This window comes from Rhinopithecus roxellana, chromosome 14, assembly GCF_007565055.1.
Source record: "Rhinopithecus roxellana isolate Shanxi Qingling chromosome 14, ASM756505v1, whole genome shotgun sequence".
Lineage (NCBI taxonomy): Eukaryota > Metazoa > Chordata > Mammalia > Primates > Cercopithecidae > Rhinopithecus > Rhinopithecus roxellana.
In genome coordinates, this window is record NC_044562.1 from 115,137,475 (window position 1) to 115,161,990 (window position 24,516).

At 35.8% G+C, this 24,516-nt stretch overlaps 1 protein-coding gene across 2 annotated transcripts in view; it reads left to right on the forward strand.

Moving 5' to 3' along the window:
- Positions 1-24,516, forward strand: part of EPC2 (enhancer of polycomb homolog 2) — a 153,956-nt gene that overhangs the window by 99,354 nt on the left and 30,086 nt on the right. For both annotated transcript variants that reach the window (XM_010358051.2, XM_030916585.1), the window contains exons 3-4: positions 8,733-8,878; positions 19,523-19,729. In XM_010358051.2, coding sequence (XP_010356353.1) covers positions 8,733-8,878; positions 19,523-19,729 — 353 coding nt within the window. The remainder of the gene's footprint in view (positions 1-8,732; positions 8,879-19,522; positions 19,730-24,516) is intronic.

Below are 24,516 nucleotides of genomic sequence, written 5' to 3' on the forward strand. Positions count from 1 at the left end.
TTGTTGCATGTGTCAGTAGTTTGATCTTATTTATTGCTGAGTATAATTTCATGTACTACAGTTTGTTTGATTTTTTTTATCATTGAGGGACATTTGAATTGTTTCTAATTTTTGGCTATTATGAATAAAGTTGCTATGAACATTTGTGTGCATATTTTTATGTAAACATAGTTTTCATTTCATAAATATTTTTTATAAATATATCTCGGTTTTCCTATTCTTATTGATGGACTTTTTTTGCTTATATGAATATAATGTTATGAATGGCCTTGTGCGTGTCATTCTTGTCCACATTTATGAGAGCTTTTCTAGGTAGGATGTGGGCCTAAAAGTAGAATTGCTGAGTTGTATAAAACGTACACGTTTAACTTTAGATACTGCAGAATTGTTCTTCAAACTGATACCAGTTTATATTTTCACCAGTAGTGTATGAGAGTTCTTGTTGTCTCATATTTTTATCAACACTTGTTACTGTGAAACTTGACAGTTTTTGTCAGTTTGATGGGTATGAATTGGTATTTGTGGATTTTAATTTGTCTCATCAATCACAAGTGAAGTTAAACATGTTTATGTAGATTATCTTTTCATATCTTGGGGTCCATTTTTCTCTGGGTCATTTTCTTACTGAATTTTTAAAGAGATTCTTTATATATTCTACATATTTAGCTTTTTAAAAATTTTATAGAAAAATTTTAACATTCAGAAGTAAAAATAATAATAATGAACTGCCATGTACTACTGGCCAGTATTGTTTCTCTATACTTATACCTTTTCTTCCACCGCCATGATTTTATAGCCATCCCAACATTATTTGATCTGGGGATGTTAAAGCATAGTTACAATATTATCTAAAAGTATTATAGTAATACTATTAATATTTAATAATACTATTAGAATAATATCACATCACTCCTTAAAAGAAAAATGTCGTTTTCTTAATTCATCAAATACTTAATCAGTGTGCTTATTTCTTGACTGTCTTACAAATGATCTCATTTATCTTACTTTTTTTTTAACAGTTGATACTTTTGAATCGGGATCCAGAAAATTTCCATATGTTGTAGCTGGTTAGTCAGTCTCTTAAGATTCTTTTAATCAGGAATCAAGCATTTATCTTTCTTTTCTATGAACTGTATTTCAGGATCTCTGAATAATTGAGAAAGAGGAAGGTTCTCTTTATAGAAGTATTCCACCTAATGTAAATCAAGCAGGAATGATAAAAAATTACTATTTTGCAACCCCTAATGAGTTAATGAATCAAAGTAATTGTCATTTATGGTTGCTGACATCACAAAAGAAGAGAAACATTGAAAAATTATATACTTCCCGATGAAGATTGATTTTTTTTTTTTTGGTACTCTCCAGAAATGATTATGAGAATGTTTATTTTGTTTTAAAATCTTTATGGATCATGGATTTGTACATTTGTATTATATTTCAATCCATTGAATTTATTATCCTTATTGCTGCTTTTGGCCAGTAGGAACCTATTCAGGTTTGCTCTTGAGGTTTTTTTGAAATGATAATATTATACCAGAAAGCAAGAAAACTAAACTGTGTTAGGGTTACCTTTCATGTTTTCCTGGCCCAGATCTGAAGTCAGTCATTTCCACAGGTGCTCTTGTTTCTTTTAGTGGGAAATTTTATTTGGAGACGGTAAGTTGGGTCCTTGGGGTATTCATTACTACTGGGTTGACCATGTCTCCAAGATTGGTTAGTGGACCTGACCTATGAAATATGCACTTAAAACAACTTTGAGATAAAATACATCATGAATTTATATTACTACTTCTCTAATTCAAAACTAAAGGTTTTAACCTTCCACACTTTTTTCTACAGTTACTTTTTTTCCACACTTAATTTTTTTTAAAATCACTTCTCAAGGATATCTGCATAATCCCCATGTTTTGTCACAGTAGTCTCAGAATAATAATACCAACTCTTTCAGTTTCAGAGCCGCACACAGTGGCTCGTGCCTATAGTTTCAGCACTTTGGGAGGCTGAGGCAGGCAGATCGCTTCAGCCCAGGAGTTCAAAAACGACCTGGGGAACGTGGTGAAACCCCATCTTTACCAAAAAAAAAAAAAAAAAAATTAGCCACACCTAGTGGCATGCGCGTGTAGTCCTAGCTACTTGGGAAGCTGAAGTGGGGGAATGACTTGAGCCCAGGAGATCAAGGCTGCAGCCGAGATTGTGCCATTACACTCCAGCCTGGGCAACAGAGCAAGACCCCGTCTCAGGAAAGAAAGAAAACTAATTTCAGGGTTTTTCATGTGTTGATCGGTTGATTTTTGCTTTTATTTCTTAGGGTATTCCCACTAGAAATGTACAGTCACTTGACTGTATCTTAAAGACACTTTCAGTAGAACCCAAATGACAATTGGCTTTACTTGTTCCATTTACTTTTTAATTTTAGGGATTTTTTTTTCAACACATTATTTCATTTTGTAATTATATAAAATATTTGCATGATACTAAAAGTTCTGTCTATAAAATTAAGAATATTCAAAGAGGTCTAGTTGTTACCTCTATCCCTGCCTCCCCACACAGCCTTATTCCTGGGTGGCTGACAGTATTTTTGTATTTATGGCTGAAGTGGGTGCTGGAGATGGAGGAGTGGGATGGCAGTGGTGGGAGATTCTATGGTTCCATGTGTAGACTTACACTACTCTCTTTCTCCTTTGGTATGGAGCTTTATAATTGCCCTCAGTGTGCCTGGTGCTTCAGAGTCCACAGGCTCCCTGAAGCAACCTTTGTAGGTCAAACCTTCAGTCTGATACTGTTTGGAAGGAAAAATAGTTGCATAGGTACACTGAATGAGGGAAAGAGTAACTGTTGATTTCAGCCCTCTCAGGGGTGTCCAATCATTTGGCTTCCCTGAGCCACATTGGAAGAAGAAGAATTGCCTTGGGTTACACATAATATACACTAACAGTAATGATAGCTGATGAGCTTAAAAAAAAAAAGTGCAAAAAAAATCTCATAATGTTTTAAGAAAGTTTACAAATCTGTGTTGGGCCACATTCAAAGCTGTCCTGGGCTGCATGTGGCCCATGGGCCATGGGCTGGAGAAGCCTGCTCTAAGTCTTTAGATGGGGCAGGGCAGGGGGTGGGAGTGGGTCCTACTTCCTGTTGTCTGTCCCCTGCAGCCATTTTATGTTTTAGCATTCTCTTGTCTGCTAATACATGGCATTTATAACTCTGAAAATTTAATTGATGGTTCTCCCTTTGTTTCTGTTATCCCTAAAGATTTATGCCATTTGAAAAAAAACAAACAAAACAAAACTCCTTTGCTTTTGTTTTAATGGGCTTTTGAGATAAGTATGTGTTCATTTTGCTTTATTTAACCAGAAGCTGTCTCTGTGCTCACATTTCTGTTGGAGGAAATTTGGCCCAGGTACACTTTAAACCCTGGCTGTTTGAGAGCCAGTTGCTCGTCTGTGATCCCACAGATATCCTGTGGATTGGAGTGTCACGTATCAAACATGGCTGAGGAGGGTTTAGGGACAGGCACACACAGTGATTAACATCTATAAATACAGAGATGGGTTTACATAAAGAATTCTAAATTCACAGAATTAAGTTAGAAAAATTATTAATGTGGTTTTTGTTGTTATAAAGTCTTAAATTTAAAGTACTTTTGATTGGTTTACATTCAGTGTGTTAGAGGGTACTTATGCTATATGTGCAGTTGCATCCTAGTTGTGTAAATAACCAGAGAAAAGAGGGTAAGTGACCTGAATTCTGAGTGTTGAGTGTGTATTGTCAAAAGGCCATATCATGGAGACTGAGTATAGAAAATAGAATGTTTTGGAGTTAGAATAAGTGTAGCCATTTATAAAAATAAATTAGTGAGTTTATAATTTGGAGGCTTTAGGAAGGCAAAAAATAACATTCCTTTGTGTTTTCTGCTTTGAAACTGATAAATAGACATGGACATAAAATTTCAGCTTTATTCCTAATAAAAGTGGTGTGGAAGGTGAGATATTTGGCCTTAATGGACATTCTATTAACCCCTGAATTAGATAAACATACTCTAACGCTGGTTGGTCACTGATAGAGCAGGTCTCCCCCTAATAGGAGCAGAGTCAGTCCCTGTACTTAACCATGTAGTGAAGGACTGACTAGAATGCCGCCTGTATGAAGGAAGGAAGAACCACTGGAGAACATGTACCCAGAAGCTGTTGAACTGATAGGTCCTTCTCCCAGGTTCACAGATCAGTTTCACTCCTTCCTTGGCTGAGGGGAAAATGAACGAGTGAAAAGAAGCTGAAAGTGTGCTTTCTGAACTTTTCCCTCCTGGAGATTTGAATGGAAATATGGAGAATAAATGTTTCCCCTAAATGTGTTATATGTAACAGGTATAATATAGCAGTCATATTCATACTCATAATAGTATTATAAAGTAATGGGCAGTAACTGGCCCATCATTGTGTGCCCCATTGAATTGCATGCTACTCATTTTATACCATGCTTGGTAAGCCCCCTTTAATCTGAAAATATCTTGCCATATTTTGGCCCCGGAAAATTTTCTCATATCATTTCTTCTCCCGGGTTTTCTGTATTTTCATTCCATTAAATAGCTGTGCTTATTAGATACTTAAATATGAACATGGCCAAGTACGAAGGAACTTTGAAAGGTACTTTTAATTAGAAGTAATATTTGCTTTACCAACTAATTTTAGACTAACTATATATATTTTGTAAGCTATAACCAGTCAGTGTGTGAATGCTTTATATATTCAAACAGCAGGTTATACCCACTTTCTTACCTACGCAGAAGCTCTTGCTCTTTTGCCAGAGAGCAACCAAATTTTCCTGAGCAGTGGTAGCTACCTGATGGCTACTGCAAGGAACTTCTCATCTACTTTCCTTCCTACTTTCTTTCTTCTTCTAATAGTGGTCATGCATCCTCTTAAATTCCCTTATATTTTTTCTTTTCTCTTTTCCTTTCCTTTCCCTCCCCTCCCCTCCCCTCCCCTTCCCTTCCTTCCCTTGGTTAACTTCACTACAGGAAGTCTTACATGTACACATAGACACATGCCCTTATTAGCTTATCAGTATCTTAATTCTGTTGCTCTAGTACATCAAGAAGTTGTCAAGTGTCCTGTCTGCCCCCATCCTTCTTTATGTTAAGGTGGGAGGTATTGTTTTATCTGTTTTGTTTGGTGGACTGACCTATGGAACTAACCCACTATTTGTAAAAGTGGTATTTTTAGCAGGAGAAAGCTATCTGGGTTTCAAAAAGTGAGGTATCAATCAACTTAAAAAATATTCTGCTTGTAGTTTAAAAGAATTTCTTTTTATATTTATACATTTTAGAAATGCTATTTTTATTCAGTAGCTTTTAGTATGTCCTTTTTTTCTTTTTTTCTTTTTGTTTCTCTAAGTGCCATGTAGGGAGTATACAGGTATGACTAAAGTAATCACTGCTTTTAAAGAATTTATACCTCTCTTTGGTAGAGGAGATAATATAACCTGAGGCAAGGAGAGGTACAGACAAGCACCTGTACCTGGTTTAAAAGCAACAAAAATCTCCAAAATCTATAATGATTCTTACATGGGTTTTGAGTGAAAGAGAAATGGTAGTATAGAATACTTAGAGTGCTAGTGCAAGTCTTTGCCCTGGTTCTGATTTAACACATTGTCAGATCTCCTATCAATTCTCACTATTAATTTTTCTAAACTATTTCCCAGCTTTTCTTGTTCCTTCCCCTGCCTCACAAGCTGGGGTGCTGGCTTTTGTAAGAATAGAATAAGAAGATAGAGCAGATAGGAGGTGGAGGAACAAGAGGTGAGTAAGATTAGGTAGGTGTATAAAAGATGGTCATGCAAAATTTGTATATATAGCCTTGCCCTTGAACTTTTGAAAACTTCTGTTTAACTTATAAATTCAGTATATTGTGTTAACTCTGCTCCACACTTTCCTAAATCTTTCTCTAAAATGTCTCCTAGCTGTGTCGACTACCTGATTTTATTGACTGTTTGTTGTTAGTATGTGGATTAAGGCAGATCATTGGACTGTCATTATGTGCATTTGCAAATACAACATCCTTTGTGAAAGGAAGAGTAATTTTTAGTAATCTATGTAGTTTATGAGCTCTGTATCGTTCTGTCATTGACTTTGATGCAGATCAAATTGACTTTTTAAAAGCATGCTTTTGAATTATTGATTATCATGTAATAAAGACAAGGTTTTACATAAAAGATAAGAGAAAAATGCATTTTATTCTCAATAATATTTTAAATGAATCATACTTAAAAAATAGTATTTGTCGTTAGTTCACCAATGGCTATAACTCCTCTGATTTAACTTTAGATTATATCACATACTTAAATACAATAACACTTACAAATTTTAGAATGTGAGATTCATTGGGAGATAAAATACTGCCTACCACATAGGATGGTTGTGACAGTTAATTTAGTATGTTTAAAGCACTTTGAGTACTACCTTGCCCATAGTAAGTGCTATATAAGTTTATAAGTGTTAGCTAACATTTATTTTTGTTTTTATTATTGTTATCTAGTGGTAAAAATTTCTCAAGTGATGAAGTCTAGATTTTTGAGATGTAGCCATTGACCCATTATAAAGCAAATGCCTTTAGATATTTTAACTCCATCAGTACGGTCTGTAGTAGGAGGCTGATTTTACTAAAAAATAATTATATACCTCTGTTCCTATTCCTTTGTTAGTACCTTTAAGAATGTAATGCTGAATCTGAGAATGCCAGGACATTTCATGTGGTATGAATGTAGGATACTCATTTACACATCGCTGCATAGGCAGCCTCTGTATAACCAATCTGTTGGTTATTGATATCTCTTTTACTGCCTTACTTTAAATCTTGTCATGTAATGTCAACACATAATTTGTGTCACTTTAGTTTTTTTACCCTTTATGGTTTAATAACTTATACGTGTACATGCTTACAATGTCAAACAATACAAATGGGAACAAAGAGAATTCTTTCACCATCCTTGAACCCCTCCTTTTGTAGTCCCCTTATCCAGAAATAGAGATTACTAGTTTTAAGTATTCTTTCAAAAATATGCTGTGCATTTACAAACACGTGTATATATATCCATCCTTGTCCTTTTTAAAACACATATATTAGTGCACTGTATATACTATTCCACCCCTTAGCTTTTTTCATTTAATATTAATGAAGATCAGTTTCATTCTTTGTCAGTATACATGGGTCAGTGTCTTTCTTAGAGCTTCAGTCTATATAGTCCATGTATGTGTAAACTATCATTTATCTAATCCTACACATATTGTTTGTTTTGTATTTTTTACTTCTTGCAATGTCATAACTAATACCCTGTGTATATATCTTTTGTTTCTGTGTACGTTTGTATGTAAGATGAATCCTAGAAATAGAATCGCCAAGTTCAATAGGATATATTTTTAATGAAACTAAATACCAGTTTATAATTGCCTACACACATGGTTTGAGAGGGCTTTCTTCCGCTATTCTTTCTACAGTAGCGTATTATCAAGTTTTAGATCTTTGTCTGCTGAGTGAAACCTATTGTCTTATTATTGTATATTTATCTGTCACTGAAGTTAAACTTTTTTTATGTTTGAAAGTCATTGACATTTATTCTTAGCTGGACGTGGTGGCTCATGCCTATAATTCCAGCACTTTGGAAGGCTGAGGCAGACAGATCACTTGAGCCCAGGAGTTCCAGACAAGCCTGGGCAACATGGGGAAACCCCATCCCTACCAAAAATGCAAAATTAGCTGGGTGTGGTTGTGTTCACCTGTAGTCCCAACTTTGCTCGGGAGACTGAGGTGGGATAATTGCTTGAGCCCAGGAGACAGATTGCAGTGAGCAAGATTGTGCCATTGCACTATAGCCTGGGCAACCGACAGAATGAGACCTTGCCTCAAAAAAAAAAAAAAAGTAATTGATATTTATTCTCCACTAAAATACCAATTCACATCATTTGCCAGTATTTGCTGAGTTACTAGTTTTTTTCTAATTTGCAAGAAATCTTTAAGAACATCAGCCTTTTGTTTATATAGTACATTTTTTTCTTTTTGTTCTTTGTCTTCTGATTTTTTTCTAAGTAGAAATTTTAAAATTTTATATAGTCAAATCAGTCTATTTTTAATCAGTGTTACGGCTTCTGAGTTGCTACCCATACTACATTCCCACCCTGTATTTTCTTCTAGTATTTTTTGTGTTTTACTTTTTACCATAAAATTTTGTTGAATACATGTCACTTACTGGTATTAGAAGTAGGGTAGGAATTCAGCTTAATTTTTTTAAGATAACTAGTCTGTTATGCCAACACCTTTTTTTCCCCATTAGGTATCTGTTTTATCCTCAGTAATTTGAAACATCATTTCCATTATACTCTTTGTTCTTGAGCTTGTTTCTCAATTCTTAATTTTGGCAAAGTTTCTCATTATGCTACCAGACTACCATGTCAACATATACATGTCATCTTTTTTATAGTGGCTGTTTTATATTGTTATATATTTTCAAAATAAATATTTCTTAGCATTTTTACTGTTTAAATTTTAAATCATATATAAAGCAAAATTTTGTTTTTTCTTCCACTATGCAGTAAGTCTCTGAAATTAATTTTAGATACCTGCTCCTGAGCTCCCCTTTAGTCAGTGTACTATAATTTAGAAGCAGTCTGTAGTCAAATATGATGAACACTGTATAATTTCATAATTTCTCCTGAGTTTAAAGAATTTTTCTTTCTTTTCTAGCTTTTAATCTAGACAACGAGCAACCAGATTATGATATGGATTCAGAAGATGAGACTTTATTAAATAGACTTAACAGAAAGATGGAAATTAAGCCTTTGCAATTTGAAATTATGATTGACAGACTTGAAAAAGCCAGTTCTAATCAGGTACTGTACCATGTAAAGATGTCTCTTATCTTCTAGTTAACCCAATTTGCACCTTTATTTTGCATTTTTTTTTTAAGACCTGAATGTGTTACATTTTACTGTTTCTTGGATTTCTTTTCCTGACATCCTGGAATTTCTGTTTACAATGTTCCTTGAATAGAGTATTTAAGCACAATTTCCTTGAATAAGAGTATGAAGAGTACTGTTCTGACTGTTTTCCTGTTTGGATGAAAATAATACTAGTTACAGTGTTACAATATTTTCTTGATCCTTTCCATATGACTAGTATTGCTGCTTCCATAACTAAATTTGCTTGCTTGGATCTCTAAGGCAGTCATCTTATGTCAAATCTTGCTCAGATGTTAAGGTACTCATAATTTTAAATGGATTTTAATTTTAATTACTTGTACATTATTTCAGTTTTTCAGTGAGGGAAAAAATATTTACAAAAGAATATTCTTTAGTGAGATATTTTATATATGGCACAGGTAACTTAAAATGGTACTGGCTTTCTAGAAAGCAGTTAAGCAGTGTAAGTCAGGAGCCTAAAAATGTTTATACACTTTGATTTAATAATCTCATCTCTCGGAATTGTTCACAAGAAAAATAATTAGAAAAAATGCCAGTGATTTTTGAGTAAGAATGTTCAGAATAAATAAGATGTCTCTGGGGTAGACTGTAACACAGCCATTAAAAATCATGATTTTGAAGGATGTCTAGTGCCGTAGGAAATTGTACATTATATAATATCAGATTTAGAAAACAGGATACAGAACTCTTTATGTGGAAAACTTTGAGGTTTGTTTAAATCATTTATATTTATACATGTGCATAGAAAGCAAAAGAATAAGGAAGTTTACAACAAAATGCTAACTGGTTATATTTTGGGTGCTGGAATTGTTGGTGATTTTTATGCTCTTTATCCTATTTTTCTGTGTTTTCCAAATTTATCGTGAGCATGTGTTGATACTGTAATTAGATTTTTAAAATAAACTATTTTTAAACATAAATTTTGGTGTACCTGTGTAGTATATTAATGTGCTAATTGTTATTAATCTACTAAGAAGTTAGAGATAGAGTTGCAAATAAACTTTTTACAGTGGATTGTTAAAACTTTTTATTAGTTTACCCATACAAATTCATTATTTTACCCTACAACTTAAATCTTTTAAATCTCTAAGGCATTACAAGCTCTTCAGAGCATTTTCCTTTGGAAAATGACTTTGCTGCATATTTAGCCTGTCAGTTTTTCCCCTCATTTTGATGAAAAGTAATAGCCACTGTACTATTCAAAGAAGTACATTTTGAAAATTGAATTTTGCAAACTTCACGTTACTGGTTTTTGAGAGATTGTCTTACTTGGTTTTTTGTTGGGATTTCTAAAAAAGTACCGAATTGATGTTCCTTGTGATTGGTGACTTACAGTTTTCCTGGGATTTTAGTCACAGGCATCAGATAGAGTTTCAGTTTTTCTTTAGATGTAAATTTTCTTAGCAATCCTAGACTAGATGAGCCTTTTGGTATTTTTATGATTTTCTGTGATTGCTCAGAAACTACTCATAGTGGCTGAGATGATATCATCAGAAGCCTTCAGCTCTCTGTTCTGTAGTTTGCTTTCTTTCAGTCAGTAAGTAATATTTAGTGTCCAGGTGGACAAGGCAGGTGATAGCAGTAAGACAGATGACAAAAATTCTGCCCTTGTTCAGCGTATTATCCAAGTGGAGACAGGATAAGCAAAAAAAGCATGTAAGCAATACAGTTAAGTGTACACATATAATCAGCCCCATCCTATTTTAGTTCTGTTTGCTCAGGGACAAGTTTCTAGGCTGTGAAACAACTCGCTAGGCACAGAGCATGATAGCATCTACTTTCAGCAGTGGAAGTAAAAGTGGAGATTTTGTCATTGGAACAAAATAATGGTCCTGTATTAGAATCAAGGATTAAAGATAACAAAGGGTCATCTTCATTCCATTCCCTAATCTGTTAATTTATGGATCTCTTTACTTTTCCTTTATGGGGACTGGCATAGTACTAGGTCCCAGGACAAGGACAAGGAATCAAGTTTGTGATTAAACTGCCATTTATTAGGTTAATAGAAAACAACAAAAGGATAGACTTTTTTGATTTGTGCTCTCGTATCTTGGAGCTGTCTTTACCTTTTTTAAAAAAATAAAAATACAGGCCGGGCGCGGTGGCTCAAGCCTGTAATCCCAGCACTTAGGGAGGCCGAGGCGGGTGGATCACGAGGTCAGGAGATCGAGACCCTCCTGGCTAACACGGTGAAACCCCGTCTCTACTAAAAATACAAAAAACTAGCCGGGCGCGGTGGCGGGCGCCTGTAGTCCCAGCTACTCGGAGGCTGAGGCGGGAGAATGGCGGGAACCCGGGAGGCGGAGCTTGCAGTGAGCCGAGATCGCGCCACTGCACTCCAGCCTGGGCGACACAGCGAGACTCTGTCTCAAAATAAATAAATAAATAAATAAATAAATAAAAATAAAAATACAGTTTATTCCCTCTGGTTTTATTGTTTCTCATGACCATTCCTTCTTTCTTTTGCTTGATCCCTTTCATTCAACTCCTGTGAACATCAGGGTTACTTGAAATTCTGTTCTTGGTGTTCTTATCCTACATATTTTTGTGTAATATCAGCTCCATGAATATTTTTGTAGATATAATAATGTATTACCTTTGGCCTTGACCTCTTTCTCAAACTCCAGGATTCCCCCCCGCTTTTGGTTTTTTTTGCCTATTGACATCTTCACGTAGATGGTCCACAGTCCTCTCAAGTTTATCCTTTTGAAAACTGAACTTACTGTCTTACCCTGCATAATCTTGTAATCCTTATCTCTTCAGTAACTCCCAAACTCAGATCCATCCATTTTTTATCCCTTTCCTTCATTGATAACTAATTCAATTCAGGGTTTGTCAGGTTTTATCAAAGCGCTGAATGAAAGACAGAGATTTGACAAACCCCTGAATTGAATGTTATCAAATTATTTGATTTAATATCTTCTTTCCAACGTGACAACTAATTGCAGTACCTAACCTGAGACTGAACCTTGTACTGGATGGGAGTGGGGGGATGTTATGAAGACTATTTTTGTGTCAATTGACGATATTGGAATATAGAGAGTAGATTACTTAATATTTTCAATGTTAAATTTACTAAAGTTGACGGCTGTGATTATGAAAGAAAATATCCCTATTCTTAAGAAATATACACTTAAGTATCTAGGAGTAAAGAGCCATGATATGTGTAACTTCCTACCCTCAAAAGGATCAGAAAAAAAAATTGTATACACACACACACACGATTAGAGCTTGAATGCACACAGATGTTAAAGCAAATATAAAAGCTAACAATACATAAGTCTTGGTCTAAAGGGATATACAGTGTTCTTTGAAATGTTTCATTCTTACAAGTTTTCTAAATATTTGAGATTAAAGTTAATTTTTAAAAATCACAAGCCATCTTAAATGGCATTCTCTTTTATAGGATTTTCTCTAAAATAAATAATATTTTCTTTCAATAACCCTCAATGTTTTAATGTATAAACCCTTATCTCATTCCTAAACTATTGAACACCCTATTTTTAGTTACTGATTAACCTTCTATACCCTATTGACCTTTTACTGCTCTCCACTTATCACACATTCCCATAGAAAGACCACTCCTGCCCAAAACAGAACTCTCCTTCTAACACCCTGGGTAATCATTTTCCATCATTTTCCTTCCTATCTACCTCCATACTACATTTTATTCTCTTGTAGAAGCATAATTCCACCCTTTCTAACTCTTCCTTGTGTACCTGTATAGTCCTTGAATATTTTAGTTTCACTTATCTTTTCTCTCAAAATTTCTTCAGTCTTTCTCTCTCTGCCCCAAAAGGTGCCCAAGTCCCCATTTCCAGGAGAACCCTTTCATTTGACCCCATCTTTCTCTGCAAACTACCACCCAATGTCTCTTCTTTTTTTGTCATAATTAAATTTTCAGAAAATTAGCTATACTTGGTGCTTCCTATGTTTACCTTTTACCCACATCACAATTCATTTCAGTTTACTGAAATGGCAGTGTTAAAGGTTACCAGTGGCCTCCTAATTGTCATCAGGAGCCTCTTTTCAACTTGTATCCTACTTAATATCCCTGTAGTATTGAATGATGTTGACCAGGACATTTTCCTGATTATTTTATTCTTTCTTCATCTCCTCTTTATCTTCAATGTTGATATTTCGTTTGTTATCTGTCCCCTGCATTTTTTCATTTATCTTAAGCTGCTAACAGTTTTTTTGCTGGTTCCCAAATCCATACCTGTACCTACCAAGCTCCAGAGCTGGATTTCTAGTGGAAACTTTCCACCTGAGCAAGTATTTCAAATTTAACATTTCCAGACCTCCTTTGCCTCCCCCAGTTTTGCTCTCTGATATGGTTTAGATTTGTGTCCCTGCTCAAATACCATGTCGAATTATGATCTCCAGTGTTTGTGGAGGGCCTGCTGGAGGTGATTGGATCATGAGAGTGGATTTTCCCCTTGCTGTTGTCATGATAGTGAGTTCTCACAAGATTGTTTCACAAACTTGTTCTCACAAGAATGTTTAAAAGTGTATAGCACCTCCCCCTTCTCTCTCTTTCTTCTGCTCCCACCACATAAGACTGCCTGCTTCCCCTTCGCCTTCCACCATGACTGTAAGTTTCTTGAGGCCTCCACAGCTGTGCTACCTGTACAGCCTGCAGTACTATGAGCCAATTAAACCTCCCTTCTTTATAAATTACCCAGTCTTAGGTAGTTCTTTATAGCAGTGCAAGAACAGACTAATATACTCTCTTAATTAATGATATCATTTTCGTCTTCCATCTAGTTGGCCAGTTTGCACTTTAGTGCTGACTTCATTAAAATCATCCCAAACATCACTAAATCAAACCAGTTTTTTGTTCCACAATGTTACGCAGGTTGAGTATACCTTATCCAAAATGTTTAGGACCAGAAGTGTTTGGGGTTTTAGATTATTTCACATTTTGGAATATTTACAGGTATATAATGAGATTTGGGGATGGAACCCAACTCTAAACATGAAATTTATATATGTTTCATATATACTTTATACACACAATCTAAAGTTAATTCTTTTTACAATATTTTAAATAATTTTGTGCATGAAAGAAAGTTTTGACTGCATTTTGATTGTGACCTGTCAAATAATGTCAGGTGTGGAATTTTACACTTGTAGCATCATGTTGGGACTCAAAAAAAATGGATTTTGGAGCATTTCAGATTTATAGATTAGAGCTGCTCAACCTGTATTTGTTGCCTGTACCCTGTTCCCTTATTTTTATTATTTTTCACCTGGACCACTGCTATTCTGCCACCAGCTATTTTATTAAAAATTCATCTTCTGCCGGGCGCGGTGGCTCACACCTGTAATCCCAGCACTTTGGGAGGCCGAGACGGGTGGATCACGAGGTCAGGAGATCGAGACCATCCTGGCCAACATGGTGAAACCCCGTCTCTACTAAAAATACAAAAAATTAGCCGGGCGTGGTGGCAGGCGCCTGTAGTCCCAGCTACCTGGGAGGCTGAGGCAGGAGAATGGCGTAAACCCGGGAGGCGGAGCTTGCAGTAAGCTGAGATCCGGCCACTGCACTCCAGCCTGGGCGACAGAGCCAGACTCCGTCTCAAAAAAAAAATTCATCTTCTTAAAAAAGAAAAACTTCAATAGCTTCCGCTGTCTATAAAGGGAAATCCGTACCTCCTGATTCCAGCCATGCTGAACTACTTTCTGGTCCTCTAATGTACCATGCCTTTTATGGCTCTATGTTGTTCCTTCTGTCTGTAATGCCAGGTCCTATATTTCTAATAGTTTTTAGTAAAATTATCACCTTGGGATATAGACTACACGTTGACTAAGACCATAGTCTTATTTGCTGTTCCAGCTATAGTCCTCATGCTGGTGGTGTTCATAGTACCGGCGGCAGAGGTTTCCCTACTGGATCAGTTCTGTGGCCTGGTTTTAGGCATTATGGCTTCCAAGCCTGATTCACCAAACTTCTGAAGATGTAGAACTATCCAGTAACTTGTAAATAAATTCCATCTATTGCTTGCAAATGGAAACTTTGACCGATACATGTTCTCAACCTTCATTGTACTTACAAAATTCAAATTAAAGCGCCTAAAACTCAATATAATAATCACATCATCAGTTTTTTTTCATCATGCAGCATTTTAGTTGTTTACTTGATACTGCATTATTGATTATGCTGTGGCTGGGGCAGACCACAAGGAGATGCACCAAATCAGTGTGGCATTTAGGAAAATGTGGTTCTCATGTGCACTAGGAACAAGTACATTTTTACATGGGAGAGGGTGCCTCCTGTATTTTTTAATTAGTATTTAGCATGTTGAAATGGATATGTTCTTTACTATGATGTTGAAGTATTTGTATATTAAAAATGAAATTTGGTCTAGATCTTTTGAAGCAGTCCCAGTGAATCCCATCACACAATAAAGTTTTAAAACTACCACACCATGCTGTAATGTGTGTGTACATGTATTTTATAATTATGTTATATAAAGTTAATGAGCAGTCAGATTATAAAAGTAATTTGAATTTATGTCTTTCATTTCATCTCATTTAAAGTGTTGTCTTATTCAGATTTGTTTTAACTTTGTATTATGAAAAGATCAGGGGGGTCATTCCTATGACTGCAGAGAAGGTTAGTTTCAGCATTAGTGATCTATCAGTATGTAGTTAGAATTATCTCCTAAATGGCAGATTAATAGAATTCTTGACAGTTTTTAAGACCTTAGAAGATTATTCATGGAATTGAGGAGATCTTTTTTTTGGTGATCATTTTATCATTCTAATTTCCTTACTCTATTTGTGGTTCAATGTGGGTTGGCACTGTTGAGAATCAGAAAACTATAGTGGAAAATTTAGAGGAAGAAATGAATTGATAAATCCTTCTAAAATAGTCATCTCAAGCATGAAGATCATAAGTGTTTTAATGGATTAGTATCACCCTTCTGTGGGAGAGAAAAGTATTTTATTTAGCTGTATAGCATTAGCAGTCTTAGAATTTACACAGCTATTTTCTTTTTTGATGTAGACATATGTCCCTTTAAAAAAAGTAGCACATGGTTTATGTTTGAGCACTTACCCAAAGACAGGAGAACTTTATAACTTTGCCAGTCTTTGTTGTTGTAGTCTGAAGACTTTTTCCATTTTCTGGGTCTTAGAAGAAGATAATGTTTTTGCCTTAATTTAATTTATGCAGAATACTCAAAATGTGTAACTATGTATATTTTGATTTCATTGAATGCTGATGTTTTCATTTCAGATTGGCTTGCCGTAATTTTGTGGCATTGTGTAAATTAGGAGTCATTTGATAAATAAGATGTTTCCAGTGTTATCTATTTAGAGTCATATTACAATTTCACTGTGTTGGTTTTGAGCTCTGGTCATTCATTCTTGAAGAGTGTAAGGTAAAAAGTGGTCATTTAACTCTTTTCGAATTTGATGTAAATGCTTGTTATTTGGAAGCCTGCCTTTGGTAGTATTTAGGCTGTTACACAAATAATAAACCATAGATTTGAAGGAAGTAAAGTGAAAAAAGAAGTTGTGTAGCAAAGAGGTGTTCACTTGTCAACCCTGAACACAATATAGGCAGTCCCAGATGGAAATTTGTCCTGTTCTGCCCTGTATCTTATTATAGTAATGCTCAGTTCCAAAGTTCTCACATTGTTCTCTTATTAATTAATTTGTGTTTGTCTTATCTTTATTGCCATGTCATGAGTTTCTTTAGGTAGCAAATTCATCTTAAAGTTTTTTCCCTTGTCTTCCCCACATTCTGTAACCCATTAATGGGCTGATGATAATTTTTAATAACTTCCTAGTTGACTGTTTTGTAAATTAAATTACTGCTTAACTCAATGTTTCGTAAATTAAAATACATTAATTTTTACGTATACTTCATTTATGTATTCAAAATATATTTATTGAAATTGCTAGACTACAGATTTTGTTGATTAACAAACTAAGTGGTCCTTGTCCTCATAGAGCTAGTAGCCATCTAGAAGAAAAGCCTATATGGTAGGATACTTTTTTTTAATCTCCCCATCCCTATAATAAGTAAATAATGTAAATCAACTCAGAGCTATCTTGGAAATAATAAATTTACCAGACTCGTTTGCCAGTTAAGTAGCTGGTTTCTACTGCTTTTTAGTGAGTGAAGTACATGCTAAATGATGGAACATTTTTATTTTTAATTTTTTTAGAGGTAGGGGTCCTCAGTATGCTGCCCAGACCAGACTTGAACTCCTGAGCTTAAGTGACTCTCCCGAGTAGCTAGGACTACAGTTGCATGCCACTGCGCCTGGTGCTAAATGACGGAACTTTTTTTATACTGTATAAAAATAGTGAGGTTGTGATTTCGCAGATTTTTAATCATGTGACATAATAATATGTGACAAGTAGCTCTTCCCCACTCACGTTGATGCTGTACCCACAATAGAGATACAGTGATACTAGTTGCCTCAGAGTAGCTAAAGATAATTTTTACAGAATTATTAAAACCAAGATTACTCAGAGTGTTGCTGTATAACAACATACAGCAGTGAACTGAAAAAATAGTTAACACTGGAAAGAAATATCAGAATGTTTAACTGTGAAGTGTGTGTTGAATTCTTATTACTTGTGATATAAAGAGGGCTTTTAACAACACAGCAATACACATTGTAAGCTGGAGCAAGAAGCACCAGAGAAAGAAATCTGAGCAGGTGTTTTAATTTCAACATACCATGCAGGAGCATAGGAAGCAGTGTTAACCTGAGTACTGTTATATAAGAAACTCATTACTGTTCTGCTGATTGGTGGAAAGAGCTCTTATCCTTCTCCCCATTCTGAGGTTACATTAAGCTCTTTATTTAGTAGAGAGGATAACAAAATTTTATCAGAGATGAGATTATCAAGAAGCCGAAGCACATGTAACACATCACAGAATTGTTTCCCTTGGCCTCCAGAACACATGAGAACTGCCTGTGATGCTGTCAGCACAAGGTAGAATTTTATTAGATCTAGAAAGCTCTGTTCTTATTCTACCACTGTTGTTGTAGACTGGGGTTGACATCACCATTCTGGAGAACTCCAGCTACAGTAGAAAGTTATCCACTTAAAGGTGGATGTTTGGAAATACTGGTTCTTATGAGTGTGGTCTTATTTTCCAGACTCTGGCTATTCACTTTAAGGACCAAATGCAGCCTCTCAAATGTAGTAAAGCTACCTCTACTAAGACATTGGGTAACCACAGAATGACCACTTACTATTTTAATGCACTCAATGTATTGTGACATGGACTAGAATACTTGAGTTGACATTGTCATTGTATTCTCTTCCTGTGGTCAAACTAGGCAGACAAATTACAGTAAGAAACTGACTAATTAATTCTAGAAATCATCATCATAGCACTTGAAGTCCAGTGATCAGTGCCTTTATTCCATGAAGTTATACTAACACAAGAAATTATGAGAAATTTATTTGGTGAATTTTGACTTCTTCAATAGACTTCATACAACTTACAGGTCAATTTTTGTATTGATCTTATAATTTCAATGAGATAAATTTTCTCTTCATTTCCAAGTACTAGGGAAGTATTTCTTGGGAAGTTTCTCAGCTTCTGAAAATGAGCCTTCATCTCTAAAATAATACAAGTAAAAAGATTGGGATAGCATCACTTCAGCGAGACTTGCCAGCCCTGAAATGGCATGATCTTTTTCTAATGTTTGCTGTAAATGGATATGTGTAACCCCCATTCCATCCTACTAAAGCCGATTGTCTTATCTGATCTCAAGGTGCAAGGCAACAAATGTGACCAAGCAAATGTTTACAGCCTTAATTTGAGATGTGTCAGCATTATGCTGGCTGCATTGAAAAAGAGGTAGGTCCCTGAAATACCAGCATTAGAGCTCCTAAGGGAACCATCCTAGGGCCACTGTCCCAGGAGATGACATTGTCATTAGCAGAATGAGTGTTAAGAATAAGGATTTTCTAGTACTTAACACTTGGATAGAGGAATTATTTTATATGTCACTGGTACAAAGAATTCAAAATTGCATAATGTTGAAACTTCTGGAAACATGCTAAGTTTGTTTTTATAATCAATTCCAAAAGAGGTATATTATAGTAAGTTGCAATATATTCGAGAATATTCATCTTTTATTTTGGAGGCACATAAAAAGAAACCCCCAGACCTTCTACTCTCTATAGGAAAACAAACAAGCTAGTAGACTTGAAAACCGATAGATCCTCAAATGTGTATAATATCAGAATTCTGAAGGATCTTGGATGTCTTCTAGTCCAAGACTTACCTGAGGGATAAATTTATTATAGTCTTCCCAAATATCATTAATCCAGCCTTCTTAAATATTTTCAGTGATACAACTCACTACCTCTCAGGGAAAAATACTAATTTTTAGATAAATCTCCAAATTAATGATTCCTTCATTAAGTTGAATTGAATTGTGTCTTCACCTACCATAATATTATCTGTTTGTAGTTATTCGAACTGGTCACATTTTTTTCTACAGCCATAATCTAACTTTTATTTCTTTTTGCAAACATTGTAACCAATGACATTTTGTATTTTTCATTTAGCTTGTAACACTTCAAGAAGCAAAACTGCTGCTAAACGAAGATGATTACCTTATTAAAGCTGTATACGACTACTGGGTGAGAAAACGTAAAAACTGCAGGGGGCCATCCCTCATTCCTCAGATAAAACAAGAGAAAAGAGATGGCTCTACCAACAATGACCCTTATGTTGCCTTTCGGAGAAGAACAGAGAAAATGCAAACTCGAAAGGTAATGTGCAAATTAGGTTTCATTGAAGGTAGCTTAATAGTATTTAAGATCAATAGTTTTGTTTTTTTTTTTTCTAGTAACTTGAATTATTTGAACATAATGGGAGCTAATGGCATTGATGGCCTTCTGTAAGAAATACTACTTTTCGTCTGACCCATGGTCAGACGCATTATCCTTTGCGCCACTGGCCCACCACAAGAAATCCTACTTTTCAGTAGCTTCTATTGGTCAGTTGTTTATGCTGTTTATCTGCTACCTATGCCTTTTATAAATGTACTGATCGTACCATTTTATGCTTGCAGTTAAAGTGATATGAGGAATTTTGTGTCCTTATGCACCTTGGAAGTTTTGAGCTCTTCAGTAAACTAAATTCTCTATCACAGATCTGCTGTGTTTGGGAAGCTGATAACTTGAAATACTACTACTATTCCTTGTTGGTCACTTGAGACCTTACAGTTCCTTGTAAACCATATTGTAGTTCTTCCAAGTGAAAATGGACCTTGCTGCCTCTGGCTACTATAGGGTCGTGGGAAGTAGAGAAGGGTTCATTTTCAACCCTGTTCTGCAAACACTCAAAGGTAGCAGTGGAATCTTTCTCCTTTTCTGAGTTGTCAGTTGTGTTAGATTTCAAATTGATGAGCTTGTTCCCATCCGGCTTTCAGAAGCAGCATAAAGCAGAATTTTAAGTAAGAGAAACAGGATCTCATACTGTTAAATGATATGGTATAGAAGAAAGCACTATTCTAGAGGAGTATTCACTCTTCCATTTCTCATGATTAATAGTAACACCACACATAAGTATCAGGAACATATAAATGTAAAATAATGAATTATAATTGGAGGCAAAGCATTTTCTGTGGATTCTCCTAACATTGAAAACTTGTCCTTGTCAGCTGTTAATAATGTAACAGCTGTGAAGCATGACAGCTGCCAAGGATAGTATATTTTAGGAGAAACTCTCTTCCTGGTTAATAACCAGAATTTCTATAATTCTTGAGGATGTGATTTTTTTTAAACATTAGAGGATGGATTTCCCAAGTGTAGATGACATTCCCTGACCCAGACTTGAGTTTTTAATTTGGCATTCTGGTTCTTAGCTAAGGGAATCTGTAATATTTTATGAAGATTTGACACTTTTCTAAGACTGAAACGAGATAAGTTCATAAATATAGTAAGACTTCATAAATGTGGACTATTGGACATAAGGAAAGAGAGGTTTATCTAAATCATTAGAAAAACCTGAACTATGAATCGCTTTTTGAAAGCAGTATACAGTCATGTGTTGCATAACATTTCGGTCACTGATGGACTGCATATATGATGGTGATCCCCTAAGATTATAATACTGTATTTTTACTCTACCTTTTTCTATGTTTAGATATGTTAGATACAAAAGTACCTACCTTATGTCAGAGTTGTCTACAGTATTGAGTACAGTAACACGCTGTACAGGTTTGTAGCCTAGCAGCAGTAGGCTACACCTTCTAGGTTTATGTAAGTACACTCTGACATTTGTGCAACAAAGAAATTGCCTAACAACACATTTCTCAGATCTTTGTTCATTTATTTGTTTAAGAGACTGGATCTCACTGTATTGCCCAGACTGGTCTTGAACTCTTGGGCTCAAGCTGTCCTCCCGCCTTGGCCTCCCAAAGTGCTGGGATTACAGGCATGAGTCACCATATCCAACCCCTCAGATCTTATCTGTGTCAGTAAGCAATGCATGACTGTAATTAATTTCAGATATATTGCAAAACAGACCGTTAGCAATGCCTTTTGAAGGAAAACTATTATTGGACTTCCTTTAGTGAATGGGTATGGAATACTTAAGATTAGCAGTATTAATTGGCATATTGACAATATTTTTTGAATGTTAAAATATGTTTTATTCTTCTTTTGTTCTAACCATTAGAGAATTGCTAGTAACTGGTTCTTGTGTTTAGGCATTTCTTTATTTTGTGGTCACTAATACAGGTTTTCCCGACACTCTGATTCCTACCCTTTCTCTTGTTTGTTTTTCCATTTTCCTCTGCAAAGAGGTACATTTTCTTTTCTGATGCTCTTTACTTTTTATTCCTTTTGTTTTCAGTTGTAAGACCAAAGATGATTCCCTATCATGCTCACCGTTGCTAGTTAGAAATGTTTATGTGTTTTGAAATGAGAAACAGGGGAAAGCACTCAAATAATGAATACTCCCTAGGTGTTCAGGAGGTGGCAAGCACCGGGGTAAGCAAAAATGAATACAACTAACAAAGGCTCTCTGTTTTCTATTTCTACAAACTCAGAAACACTTGTGTAGTTGATGCATAGGGTAAAAGGTCTTCTGAAATACTTGGCTGTCTGGAATTGAATTTTAAGTTGCTGAACCAATATTTAATTAAGGAGCATGTGTATACTTTGGGGCATTCTTAAATGAGATAGTCTTAAGACACCAGCATGTCTGAATGCAGTGATTGGGAAATCCTGAATCAGCATATACATTTAATATATTTAACCACATAGATTCAGCTCTTAGTGTCTGTGCCTTCTGTCCTCCCTCTGTAAGGCCCAGAAGAAGTAAGATAGTTAAGAGAGGAAATTCCCAGGGTAGTGGTTGTCAGTTCTAGCTGCACTACATAACAGTCACCTGTGAATCATCCTTGGTCGTGAAAAGATGTACAGTTTATTCTGTAGTGTGACAATTTGAGAATCACTTCCCTAGAGATTTGGCAGCAAGTACAGAACTGTAATATGTAACTGTATTAGGGAGAAAGGAGATGGCCCTGAGCAGAGACGGTGTGAGAAGGAGTAAAGGGGGCAAGTGGATTTGAATACAGGGAAGAGGGCCATCTTAGAAGGATAGAAAAAATGTCGATATGAACTTGTGATTTTTAATACTGATATAGTTTGAAATAGATATAGATCTGTGCGTATATGTACACACACATATTACATACATATTTCCTAGTTCTGTTCACCGAGAGTCCCTAGAAGCAGTGACACCCAGTAGAAATGGGCATGCCTAGCATGTAGATGTTGATTTTAAATACTGTTTTTTGGTTGGGCATGGTGGTTCACGCCTGTAATCCCAGCACTTTCAGAGGCTAAGGTGGGCGGATCACCTGAGGTCAAGAGTTCAAGACCAGCCTGACCAACATGGCAAAAACTCATCTCTACTAAAAATACAAAATTAGCCTGGTGTGGTGGCGCACACCTGTAATCCCAGCTACTCAGGAGGCCGAGGCAGGAGAATCACTTGAACCCAGGAGACAAGTTGCGGTGAGCCAAAATTGCACCATTACACTCCAGCCTGGGCAACAAGAGCAAAACTCTGTCTCAAAAATAATAAAATATATAAAATAAAGTAAAATAATGTAATAAAATACTGTATAAAATAAAATAAATCTGTTTTTCATTAAAGGGAACCAGGGCTCCTTAGGAAAATTATCCCAGGTCTAGGGCTGGGAAAATACAAAGATAAGCCTGGAACACACATTTTGTTATACAAGAAAATAAGAATATGATTGAAGAACGTTGGAGCCATGCCAGAAGGACGCAGGAGCCAGCTTGAAAGGGGACTCCACTGATAAGAGCTGGGAAAGTTTGAGCATCAAAATAGATTATGAAAGTAATGGATTCCACCCCTTAGAGTACCATGAGTCCATACTGGGTGGGTGGGTATGGATGAATGAATAGACAGCATTTCCTTACAGTAGATTTCCAAACGTGTAAATGTTGGCAGAATGATGGAATTACAATATCAATATGTGGCAACCACCATAATAATATAGATAATTGTTTCAGGCAAAAGTTAGAATTAATGGTTATTAAACTTAAGGGGGGAAGTTTGATGATTAAATAGTGTTTCTGTAGTCCTACAGCATACTTGTTAATTAATTAATTAATTTTTTGAGATGAAGTCTTGTTCTGTTGCCCAGGCTGGAATGCAGTGGCATAATCTCGCCCCACTGCAACCTCTGCCTCCTGGGTTCAAGTGATTCCCCTACCTCAGCCTCCCAAGTAGCTGGGACTACAGGCACTTGCCACCACACCTGGGTAATTTTTGTATTTTTCATAGAGACGGGGTTTCACTATGTTGGCCAGACTGGTATTAAACTCCTGACCTCAAGTAATCTGCCCGCCTCAGCCTCCCGAAATGCTGGGATTGCAGGCATGAGCCACCATGCCTGGCCTAACACACTTGTTAATTTAAAGGGGAAAAATAGTATTTGACTAGGGCAAACTGGGAGATGCCATCTTAATCAGGGAATCAAAGTTACTATCAGTGGTAATGGAACAAATAGTATCTTTTAACTCCTGATATGAGAGTGATTCAATACCACTTTTGTGGTAGTTGTACCAAAAATACATAACCTGAGTTTAATCATGGAAAAACGTTAATGAAACCCAAATTGAGGAATATTCTACAACATAGTCTCTAGTCTTTGAAAATATTAAGATTGTAATCACTGAAAGATACAGAAGAAGACAAAGATGAGATTAAATTACAGAAGATTAAAGAAACATGACAACCAAATGTGGTTTTTAATACGGAGTCAGATCCTAGACCAGGAAAAAATTTATGATGATGATGATGATGATGATGATGATGATGATGATGATGATGATGATGTTTAAGACGGAGTCTTGCTCTTGTCATCCAGGCTGGAGGGCAGTGGCCCAATATCTGCTCACTGCAACCTCTGCCTCCTGGGATCAAGCGATTCTCCTGCCTCAGCCTCCTGGGTAGCTGGGATTACAGGCGCCCGTCACCACACCCAGCTAATTTTTGTGTTTTTAGTAGAGAC